General features: G+C 37.8%; 1 protein-coding gene across 1 annotated transcript in view; it reads left to right on the top strand.

The window, feature by feature from the left end:
* GOLPH3 (golgi phosphoprotein 3) overlaps positions 1-12153 on the top strand; it is a 46678-nt gene extending 34525 nt beyond the window's left edge. The window contains exons 3-4 of the mRNA XM_050944770.1: positions 2802-2916; positions 10198-12153. Of these exons, the coding sequence (XP_050800727.1) occupies positions 2802-2916; positions 10198-10622 (540 nt within the window). The 3' untranslated portion in view covers positions 10623-12153. The remainder of the gene's footprint in view (positions 1-2801; positions 2917-10197) is intronic.
* The last annotated feature ends 355 nt before the right edge of the window (positions 12154-12508 follow it).

The raw sequence follows: 12508 nt of genomic DNA, 5'->3' as shown, positions 1-12508 counted from the left end.
ACAAGTAAATATGGAGGTGATGGGTCTGAGCTGAGAGTAACTGGATGTTCAGGTAGGTTTTAAGGCATCCCATTCCTACACTTGATCAACAGAGACCAATACATAATCCACTAGTGGGAGACTTTCAAGTGACTTCCTTGGGCATTGGAGTAGGTTTGAGGAAGGCACACACATGTTCAGGTCAGGCAGTCCTTTGGAATTAGGAAGGGAGAATGAGCTGAGCAAAATAAATCATAAGAGTGTGCTGCTCAGTGCAGGGCAAGGGGAGGTGGATTGTAGTATACACTTTAAATCAGAGGTCCCCAAACTGGAGGACATGCCCCCCTAGAGCGGCACGGAGGAATGTTGCAGGAAATACAGCTGGGGCCCAGGCCAGCCCCCTCTTCCCCGGGGGAGACAAGGAGGGAGTGCCACACAGCTCTGCTCCTGGCCACGGCCCTGGCTGCTGGCCGCAGCTGCCAGCCCTGCGCCCAGGACCCTCCCATCAGCCAGCCCTGTGGCTGCTGGCCTGGGGCCCCAGCTCCCAGCCTCCACCCATGGCTGGGGCTCTGACCCCACCCCCAGCAGTGGCCCCAGCCTTGGCCCTATTACCCCTGTCCGTGGCTTCTCCCACGTGACCCTGCTCCTGGCCCTGGCTGGGGGTGGAGTGGGGGGCAGACGGGGAGGGATGTGACCCTGAAAAATTTGGGAACCACTGCTTTAAATAATTATATTTACATTAAAAATTACTGATCTGTAGGTGGGGAGCGTACATAACTGGTTGTTACAGAAACTGTATGCTTCATGTTCTCTGTCTTTAGTAGTCATGGTTTGCTGTGCTCCCAAAAAGTGTGGTACTTTTTATCATAAGCCACTTCCATTTATTCTACATAATGGCCCAAAACAAAAATGATTTGAAAGAAAAATGCAACTGTCATGTTAAGCAAGAGCATAAAGCAGACTTAAATGCTAAATTTGGAGATAAATACTACAAAATCTAACGTACGAATCCATGGACTCTGCTAAACTTAAGCATGTCAGCATCAGAATGATAGTTATCATTATTGGCAAGTCTCATGATTTTATTGTGAGTCTTTTGATATGTTGGTGTTTCATCTAAAGCCTCAAATCTTGGAGACAACTGTTTGTGTAAGAATCAGCTTTCATTTTAAAAAAAATAGGTTTCTTATCCCAATTGTGGAGGAAAAGTTGAAAATGTGACCCAACTGCACCCTGAAAGGTCAGAAACCAAAAGGCAAGTAAAGAGTACCCAATATGTTATAAATAAATGGGGGAAGACGGGAAGCCAACTCCATAACTTTTGAATATTTAGGATTGGCAGCATTGAGTCAGACACCCATAAGCAAGTGGATTACCAGACTGAGAGGTCCATACAGTGAAGAACTTGCTTAAAGAGGAGAAGTTTCATATTTAGTATATCACTCAACTCCAAAGCAGCACTGCTGCATTGTGGAGAACTTCAGTAAAACAGAAGTATGCATACTCAGCTTCAGGATATGAGATGTAACCAATAGATAGCCAATATTATTTGGACTAGGTTCCTGTCAAAATTACAGAAAGACGCATTTGACAAGAAAGTTAGTGGCCATTAGCTTTGAAAATCAGGCCCTTAATCTCTCTCTGCTTTAGTTCACCAGACTAAAATAGATTTCTCCCTTGTGGGCACTTGATGGTATGATTGACTTCCTGAGATCATTTCCCCATTTAGCAGTGTGGAAAGTGCAGGGTGGTCCTGACCTCCAGGTTGAAAACCCAAGTCAAATTCAGTCCCTAAAAAGAGACATTTAGAGCAGGCCAGTGATGGTCTCTGAAGTGTGCTGCAAGGGCAGAAACACATTCAGAGGATCTCCAGAAGAGAGAGAGGGTGATTGGGATTGCCCAGCTGCTTGCCTCCATGTAACAGTGCTCTGTGTTTTCCAATTAACTTCCCCTTGTGTGGAAAACTGGAGAGGAAGAAACAGTTCAAGCAGGTCCCAGTATAGCAGGGAGACAAAGGAAAATAGTGATTGGAAACTGGCTGCAGGTAAATGGCAAATTACAATAAAATACTCCATTTTGAGGCATAATGGAAAAATACCTGATTCCATGGCCACAGAATAAGAGTCCATAGATAGAGATGAATGGAACAATTTACATTTCATAGAGCTGCTAATTCAGGCTGGTGCTGCTGTATCAGGTTGTTATGGAAGAGAGTGAATTGCAATTGGTGGGAGACCACAAAGAAACTTTGATGAATAGTTACCTGCTGAAATGTCAATTCTAAAAATTGAAGTGCTGAGGGGTGAAAACATTATCTAAGTTAAGCAATAAAGCTTACTTTGGATGGTTCAGTAAGTCTAACTAATTAAACTTAATCAAAGATTCTCTTTACATAATGATTAAGTTTCAAAGTTGGGAACAGTATTTGTAAAGTCTGTCTATAAATGACTCTACTTGATAATTACACAGTACTTACTTTTCACAGTTAAATTCTTGGTGGCCTTAATTTTTTGTACAGCAGAAGTACAAACTGGGAGTCACCAAGTATGGTAAAATGAGGTTTTAACTAAAGCTTCCCTGCAGGTACTTCAGACAGAGAGAGAAAATTATTGGTGGTTTTTAAATTGGGTTTAAATTGTTTCAAAGAGGATGTTCCTGATCAAGATGTAATTTGCACTGTTGAGAATTGCAAATCAAATGTAATAGTATTGTGTGGTATTAAGGCGTATGTTCCCAGTTTTTATCCTGGATGTTTAAGTTGTATAAAAGGAGATGAAAATACAGAAGGATGATGTGTAATGCATTCTTTTACTTGTCATCAGGTGATCTGCAAGTCAGATGCTCCCACAGGGGATGTTCTACTTGATGAAGCTCTGAAGCACATTAAGGAAACCCAGCCTCCTGAAACAGTACAAAACTGGATTGAACTGCTTAGTGGTAAGATGTCAATATAGTATTTTTAAATGTTTAGAAAAATAATTCTTGTTAACTGTCGTCACTGGATTAGAGGAAATATTGTAAGCTTCTTGGGGAAGTGACTGATCCTTGGTGTGTTGCAGCACTTATCAAAACGAGGCCAGTTGGATAATACAAGTTACTGCTGGTATTGGCTTAACTAGATAGAAAATGTAAAATTTGGGGATACTAATTGCCTGGCACATCAGATTTTGAGGGATATTAAGCCAAAATATTTGGGAGTACCACATTTCCTCTGTTGAGAAATAGCAGTTGAATCCACAATAACACAAGCCTTCCTCTCCAAGTTATAAGAGCCTTTTCCCCCTTATCTGGAAGCAGGGATCACTTCAGTTCAGGTTACATCCTTATAGTTTACTGTTCACGTCCTCCAAAGATCTTGCCTCCAGTGAAAAGGTAGAAGTGAGGAATTGATATTTCAAATTTAAAACAAGGACATAATTAAATTGGAGATTTTATAAATCAAAACAAGCCCACGACTTTCTTTATTTTTTGTTTCAGAATTCACTGTTCACAGAAACTTATAAAATATTTTGAAATTTGACTAATCAGAGTAGTCCGTTCTAATCTCTTCAGAATGAAGGATGCAAGATGACTTATTTGGGCACAATTGCTTTGATACAGTTCCACAAACAGTTTTTAAGAGATGGAATGCAAGTTAGATTATACCGTTACTGAAGAAAATGTTAATTGCAATTGCATTTAAATCCATGACAGTTGTTTGCCACATAGTGCATCAGCTGCACTGAAATGAAAAGGGAATTCTACCGCTGAATGATGATCCTCTTGTTTTATGCAGTGCCTTTCCATCTCAGTGTAGCAAAACTCATTAGAAAGTTGTTTGTCTGCAAGATGGATGAATTTGAATCAAAATGATTTAAATTTTCAGTTTGTCATGATTTAAATCAGCAAGCAGGGAACCTCTATTTTAATTATTTGTTTTTAATCTTGTTTCACTTTTGTATTTTTTAGGAATTTTCCTAAAAAATGGTTCATTCTCATTGGTTGGTATAACCATTGAAATTTGTTGATTTGCAAACATTAAATAGCCTTTATTCTAAATATGGTACTAATTTTTGCTAACCAGGGGATACGCTATCAGTACTCGTTTACTTAAGCAATGAATGATACATTTCATATTTGCTGGATGATATTTTACTCAGGATTTGTCAAGCTGTATTTGGATGGAAATTAGAATTCAATTAAAAATATGCAAAACCCTGTTTTAAAATTGTTTTATGTTAGTAAAATAAAACTCTTTGTGTTGTATGCACAAGGGAAAAAATAAATTTACAAGAACATGTTTTGCATTTTAAACTAATTTATTAAACAAAGGAAGTATTAACTGTAGTTAGTGAATTGACTGTTTCTGGTCACCATGTGCCAGATTTTCAAAAAATATTTGTGCCTAAAAATGCAGATGGATGCGTAATGGGATTTTCAAAAGTAACAAGGTGTCTAACTCACATCGAATGAAGATGAAATCAACATGAAACCTGCTTAGACATTGTTTAAAAATCCCACTGGCATCTGTTTGCATTATTAGGGGTCTGTCTTTAAAAATCTGGCCCCATAACCTTTAAGTTTTTAGAATTGGTGGATCTTACCTCTCACCTCCTTGATTTTATTCATTGACTAAGAAAGGAACATAACTATAGTAGGTCAGGCCAATGGTCCATCTCGCCCAGTATTCTGTCTTGTGACAGTGGCTGGTGCAAGATGCTTCAGAGGGAATGAACAGAACAGGACAATTATCAAGTGATCCTATCCATTCCCTGTCATCCAGCCCCAGTTTCTGTTAGTCAGAGTTTTAGGGACACCCAGAGCATATGGTTGCATCCCTGATTATCTTGTCTAATAGCCATTGGTGGACTTATCCTCCTATGAATTTACCTAATCCTTTTTTGAACCTAGTTATACTTTTGGCCCTCACAGCATCCCCGGCAATGAATTCTACAGGTTGACTGTGTGTTCTGTGAAGAATTACTTCCTTATGTTTGTTTTAAACCTACTGCCTATCAACTTCATTTGGTAACCTCTTGTTTTCATGTTATGTGAAGGAGTAAGTAACACTTTCCTATTCATTTTCTTTACTCTATTCATGATTTTATAAACCTGTATCAGATTCCCCTCTTAGTGGTCTCTCTTCCAAGCTTGAATGGTCCCAGTGTTTTTACTCTCTCCTCATATGGAAGTTGTTTCATACTTCTAATAATTTTTGTTGCCCTTCTCTGTAATTTTTCCAATTCTAATATATCTTTTTAGAAATGAAGCAACCAGAACTGCACTCAGTATTCAAGGTGTAGGTGTACATTGGATTTAGATAGTGCCGTTATGATATTTCTTGTTTTATTATCTGTCCCATTCCGAATGGTTTCTAACATTCTGTTCACGTTTTTGACTGCCGTTGCACATTGAGCAGATGTTTTCAGAGAACTATGCACAGTGACTCCAAGATCTCTTTCCTGAATGGTAACAGCTAATTTAGACCCAGCACCATTTTGTATGTATAGTTGGGATTATGTTTTCCAATGTGTAGTACTTTGCACTTATTAACTTTGAATTTAATCTGCTGTTTTGTCACCTGGTTTTGAGAGAGCCCTTTGTAACTCTTCATAGTCAGTTTTGGACTTACCTTATCTTGAGTGATTTTATAGCCTCTGCAGACTTCGCCACCTTACTGTTTACCCCATTTTCCAGATCATTTATGAATATGTTGAATAGCACTGGTCCCAGGACAGATCCTCAGGGAATCCCACTGCTTTCCTCTCTCCAATGTGAAAACTGATCATTTATTCCTACCCTTTGTTTCTTGTCTTTTAACCAGTTACTGATACATGAATGGAATTTCCCTCTTATCCCATGACTGCTTACTTTGCGTAAGAGCCTTTGGTGAGGGACCTTGTCAAAGACTTTCTGAAAGTCCAGCCAAGTACAGTATATCCAGTGGATCACCCTTGTCCACATGCTTATTGACACCATCAAAGATTTCTGATAGGTTGGTGAGGCATGATTTCCCTTTACAAAAGCCATGTTGACTCTCCCCAAACATATTGTATTCATCTACGTGTCTGATAATTCTGTTCTTTACTATAGTTTCACCCAATTTGCGTTGTACTGAAGTTAGGCTTACTGTCCTGTAATTGCCAGACTTGCCCCTGGAGCCTTTTTAAAAAGTTGGCATTACATTAGCTATCCTCCAGTCATCTGCTACAGAGGGTGATTTAAATGATAGGTTATATACTACAGTTAATTGTTCTGCAATTTCATATCTGAGTTCCTTTGGAACTCAAGTGAATACCATTTGGTTCTGGGTATTTATTACTGTTTAACTTAGTTTGCTCCAAAATCTCCTCTATTGACACTTCATTCTGGATCAGTTCCTCAGATTTGTTACCTAAAAAGAATGGCTTATTTGTAAAAATCTCCCTTATAGCCTCTGCAGTGAAGACCCATGCAAAGAATTCATTTAGCTTCTCTGCAAGGGCTTTGTCTTCCTTGAGTGCTCCTTTAGCATGTGGCCGTATTGATTGTTTGGCAGGCTTTCTGCTTCTGGTATATTTACATTTTTTTTGATGTTAGGTTTTTTTTTGTCTTTTGCTAGTTGCTTTTCAAATTTGTTTTTGGCGTGCCTAATTATACTTTTACACTTGACTTGCCAGAGTTTATGCTTCTTTCTGTTTTCCTCTGTAAGATTTGATTTCCGATTTTTAAAGAATATCTTTTTGCCTCTAACTGCCTCTTTCACTCTGTTCAGTCACAATGGCAATTTTTTCGTTGAGCCTCTATTGTGATGTTTTTAAATTATTTCCATGCAGCTTGCAGACATTTTACTCTTGTGACTGTTCCTTTTAATTTCTGTTTAACTAGGTTCATCATATTGTGTAGTTCCCCTTTTTGAGGTTAAATGCTACTGTGGTGGATTTCTTTACTCCTTCCTCCCCCCAGAAAGATGTTAAGTTGAATCTATTCACCTCTTGAACCAGATCCTGTGTGCCACTTAGGACTAAAAAAGTTTTCTTGCTTTTTCAACTCCAAACTGGTTTCTCAATTTTGAATGAAATAGTCCACATGAAGAAAATATTCTCTTTGCACCAGCTGCTAGCAAACTGAAACCAAAAGTAATGAAGGCAAAAGGTTCTCTGCACTGTAGAAACTAAAAGTACTTACATTTGTAAAAATGTAAATGCCAGCATTTGCTCCATTATAAAGACTGAAAATAATACAGATACTTAATGCAGTACGTAACATTGTGATGTATTTATAAAACTTGAGTTGACCTCAAATATGGTGTTCCGCCTGATTCTATATATATATTAAAAAATCAGCACCCTCCAACTCATTAAAATTTGAGGCGGGTTCATTGATGCAACATATTTTATTTAAATTATTTGACTAGAATATAGTAAAATTATTCCTTAACATAAATTGTCATAATTTCAATTTAATTTTAAACAAGTTTATGTTAAGGAAAAATGTATCTGATTTTTTAAAATCATCTCTTTTTATCCACCCTGTTTGTCTCTGTTACTTCACTCAGAATGGAAATGAAATGCAGCTACTCTTACATGGATTGTAGCTGTTGTAGAATAATGCAGAGCAACACTGTGTAGTTTAGAAAAGAAAGTGAAGAAAACGACTGTATTCAATGGAAACTACAACATGACTTCAGGACAGGCAGAATGAAGTTAGAGGGCTAAAATCGGTGTTCCCTTTAGATTCCCCCCCCCCCCCTTCTGTATAGCACAAATAACTCGGATCAATATTTAAATTAGAGTGGAGTCTCATTCCCTCCCTTCCTTCCTTCCTTCCTTCCCTCTTCACTGATTCACCTTTTCTCCCGCTTTATTTCGTACTTGACATTCATTATCACTATCACTTCTCTCTCCTCTCTTTCACTGTGCATGAATTAACAGGAGACGGAAAGAAAGGAGAAGAGGGGAAAGAACAGTTTTGTGGTTTAGTAGGAATTCTGGTTAACAGCCCCCTAATCTTGCAAATATTTCTAGAGCTTGCTTTTCTTATCCAAAATACCTCATTCATATTAGCACACTACCCATTTCCCCATGTTGAGAGTACTAGGCCAGTCCTGATTCAAAGGTCATGTAATGTGTCACCAACACCCTAGGTTTTCCTTTAAGGTCTCATCCATATTTTGACCTGGTTTGACCCTTCTGAGCTTTGAGCTCACAGCCTAAGGTGGATATGCCTGAAAGCTAGATCAATCCTCTCTATTTATACTGTGTTATTTGGTGGCTGGTTTGGGAGTAGGATTTGGGAATCCTTGATTTAGAGAACTAGTTTTTGAAGAATAATACTTGGATTTTTAAATAGACTTCACAACATCACACAGTTCTTGTTTTTTAGTATTTTGGCTGAAGATTTTTCCTGGGGAAAAGCCACTCTTACATTATACTGCACTAATTTAAGATAAATGAGAGAGAAAGGAAGATTCTATTTAAGAGGGTTGCTTATGTGACATCTTCCAGAGCCATCATGGAAGTGCAAATTAGGCCATTTTAAGGCAATGTTTTTCAAGCAGGTGTGGTTCCTAAGGTGATCCCTAGGTAAAGCAGCCTACAGAACAAGCAAGCTTGTGTCAGAACATCCACTGTTTCTGAAAATACAATCACCACGTCTAAATCTCTAGTAGTGCAGTTCCGTGTAGTTGGACACAAGGTGTCACCAAACTACTCATTTTATTAGCATCAATAATCTACATCTGAGTAGTATAAACGCCTAAAAAAGCAAGGAAACAATTAGCTAATATTCCCTACTTACTTTCTCTTACTGTGATCCATTATTTAGACACAGTTTCAGGACCCACCGGAGGAAACCATGTTGAATCAGGCAGGGCTGGTAGAGAGCCCTGTGTCATTCACTAGGCAATAATGTGCATGCTGAAGGAGTCATAGGTTCACAGGATCTTTGAGTCACATACAAAACTTTACAGTCAGTTTTTGATTACATTTGTAACTTACTGTATATACATGTTCAGCACTGTGTTTCCTTGAAATGTTCTGAAGGAATTACACCCACTACAATTTGAATATTTTTATTGTAAATATGCAAAATGGCATTTTCAAAGGCCTGTAACATGCCAGATTGGAACTCTTGTCATAGAAATGTACGAAAGCCCTTATGAAGAAGAGCCACCTCCATGCCAAATTTTTAACTTCATCTCCTTGCTGGCTTTTCCAAAAGAGAGAGATTTTTTTGTATGAGGGAAACTTTTTTGTTTGTTTTATTTTGGGGTCTTTTCTTTTCTTTTTCTTTTTCTTTCTTTCTCAAAAAAATTCACCTTCAACAGACTAGACATCTAAAATTTCAGCCCACAAGATGAAAGCTTAAGCAGATTACGAGTGACTAAAAACAAGAGTTAAATTGAAATGTTTGTCAATCTTAGCTAAGCAGTAGCTATTGCTCTAATACTCTGCACTTATTTATGATTTTACCCAAAATATTTAAGGTTAAGTTAAAATACTTTTTAAAATTTTGTTCTTCTCCTTTAACAATGTGTTTGGAAATGCCTTTTCTTATTTCATGTAAACATCACAGCTTTCTTCAGGCATTACAAGAAAACGTATAGTAGAGGGTGGATGGTCACCTTTATCTCAGATTTGTCTACAAAAAGGAAATGAGTATAAAACTAACTGGATAAAGCAATTAGAAGGATATCTGGGATAAGAATCAGCATTAGCACAACTTTATGGCAAAAAGAATGGCAATGGCTGAAAATGACAGTTTCCCAGCCTTTTCAAGGGGCAGTGCTGGAAATGGACAACTGGGAACGATTGGAGAGATTTTCTTCACTAAGAATTATATTTATTCATCGTTTTCCTGTTTCTTCTCCACTTTCCATGGTTTTCTTAAATACATAAGTGATGACAAATGTATAGTTTTGTTTCAGTTTAGTTTTATATATAGATAACAAAGTCATCACTTAGCTTGCATTTCACCTTCAACAGAGTGAAAATAAACCAGCTACATGTTCTATGTAAGTTTGAGTGCCCTGTTGTTCAGGGAGGCACTCTTAATGTTAATGTTCCTCTTGTCTAAGCCTATATCTGCTGGCCAGAGGTTAGAAGAGAGCTGCAATAATATGGCATCTTTTTGCACTAAGTCGCCATATTAATTGAAGCTTTTATTTCTGCACTACAGAAAAAAAGTAAACACTTATCCTTGTTAATAGTCAGGGTAGGAGCTAAACCTTGATTAACTGACATTTTGTTTCTTTTCTAGGTGAGACATGGAACCCATTAAAATTGCACTACCAGTTACGAAATGTGCGTGAACGATTAGCTAAAAACCTAGTGGAAAAAGGTGTATTGACGACAGAGAAACAGAACTTCCTTCTTTTTGACATGACTACCCACCCTCTCACCAACAACAATATAAAACAGCGCCTCATCAAGAAAGTTCAAGAAGCAGTTCTTGACAAATGGGTGAATGACCCTCACCGCATGGACAAGCGCTTGCTGGCTCTCATTTACTTAGCCCATGCTTCAGATGTCCTTGAGAACGCTTTTGCCCCCCTACTGGATGAGCAGTATGATTTAGCCACAAAGAGAGTGCGGCAGCTCCTGGATTTAGACCCTGAAGTTGAATGTCTGAAGGCCAACACAAATGAGGTCCTCTGGGCTGTTGTAGCTGCCTTCACAAAATAACTGTGATCAGATTGAAGTGTTCTTCTTTCTTCTTTATGTAAAGCAGTTGTTTCTCTTCTATTGACTATTCATGTTTTCTGTAATTTGTACCTTCTCACATGATGAATCAGCTCTTGTTTCACAGGAATGATAGGTGGTGTATTCCCTCTCCCTTTGTGTATGTGTATACAGATTCTGCTGGTACAAGAGACTTTCCTGTTTAAAAAACATTTTGCTGCCATATTGGCATTCCATTCCCTATTAAATTACAGTTACCTGAAATTCTTAGTTTAATCCATTTTTCACTCTTTGGTTGCTGGAGTGGTTTAACTTGGAAAGCATCTCAAGGAAGAAATGTGCATGCACTGTTGGATCACCAAGTCTCGGGTTGATGCAGATGTGTACACACGTCAGTAGCATTCTGCCATGCCGTTCATACAAAAGTCACAAAAAGGCCTTTTAAATCACCAAAGTTAAATATTGAAGTGTCTATCAGGACATTTTATATATAGACATTGGTTCAAATGTGCTTAACAAAATTATTTTAAAATTAGAATATCCATTAAACATCTCGGTAAATAGTTAATGCAAAATGCCCCCTAAGTTTTACCTCTCATGTAAATCTCTTGTGTACTTAACATTTTGTTATATTACAACTCTGAATTATGAGGCTAGTGTAGACAGGTCCAGTTGTTTCACAAAGCAGTTTTGGGATGGGATACATTCCATTATATTCTGTATATAGTTTGAATTGTATATTAACAGCCCCCCGTCTTTGTATTTTGCAAGATTTAATTAGTTGTACACCTGTGCCCCTTACTTGCTTTCAGTCATTGCCATTGGATGGAAAGATGGGCCTCTTATAAAGAGCGTGTGTGTGAACTCTGTGTGTTCCCAATGTCTATGGAGTTGTACCATCCAGGTAGAACTCAGCCTACGCATCACCTTTTATAATGTTTGTTGTATGGAAAGGAGACCAGCTGCCATCATTGTTTATATTATTTCTGTATGGAAGAGGCTTGTGACCAGTACAGTTCTTGAGTGCAGTTTTTCATTTTGTTTGTACACAAGTTAATGTTTGTCTCTTAAATGTCATAAACTACTTACACTTAAAAAAATCAAATGTCAAACTAGGAGGTCTTTGCATGTAAATTGTTAGCAAGTAATGACTACAGTTCAGATGACTAAGATTTCCATAATGGGAAGCTCTACTATGTTCATTATTTTATATACAATTATGTTCATTAGCACAATGTAAAAAATACAAACTTTGGCTTTTTAAAGTTTATTACCTCTTTACCACTGCTTGTTGTCTGCCACTGGTTTCACAGTGTAAATATTACGCATTGAGCAAATTAAATATTATTTTTTTCTCATAACATGCATACTAATAGTGGGGCTTACAGGTGTTTAGAACTTTTTGGTTAACATTCAGAGCAAAAATACTAAGTGGTATATAACTGTAGAGTTGAAGTTTAAGGGATCCCTAATCTGTATACTAGCTTTTTACCTACAGTAAATAAACTATGATCTTGAAAGTGCCTGAAACAGAGCAAGCATGTCATTTGTGTTTTGTGTTAACTAGAAAAATCTTATTTTGAGTTGGAAGTTTTAGTTGATATCTCTTTTATTGGAAGGGGTTTGTTTCTACATTGTGAATGAAATACTGAATTGTTGTTATTGACAGTGTTAGTGTCTCTGGTGTCCTGCAGATTTGGGTGACTGGTATAAGGCCTGGTCTACACTACGCTTTTAAACCGAATTTAGCAGCGTTAAACCGAATTAACCCTGCACCCGTCCACACAATGAAGCCCTTTATATCGATATAAAGGGCTCTTTAAACCGATTTCTGTACTCCTCCCCGATGAGGGGAGTAGCGCTGAAATCGGTATTGCTATGTCGGATTA

Source organism: Gopherus flavomarginatus, chromosome 3, assembly GCF_025201925.1.
Source record: "Gopherus flavomarginatus isolate rGopFla2 chromosome 3, rGopFla2.mat.asm, whole genome shotgun sequence".
NCBI lineage: Eukaryota > Metazoa > Chordata > Testudines > Testudinidae > Gopherus > Gopherus flavomarginatus.
The sequence above is the reverse complement of the archived record's forward strand: the minus strand, read 5'-3'. Positions and strand labels throughout refer to the sequence as shown.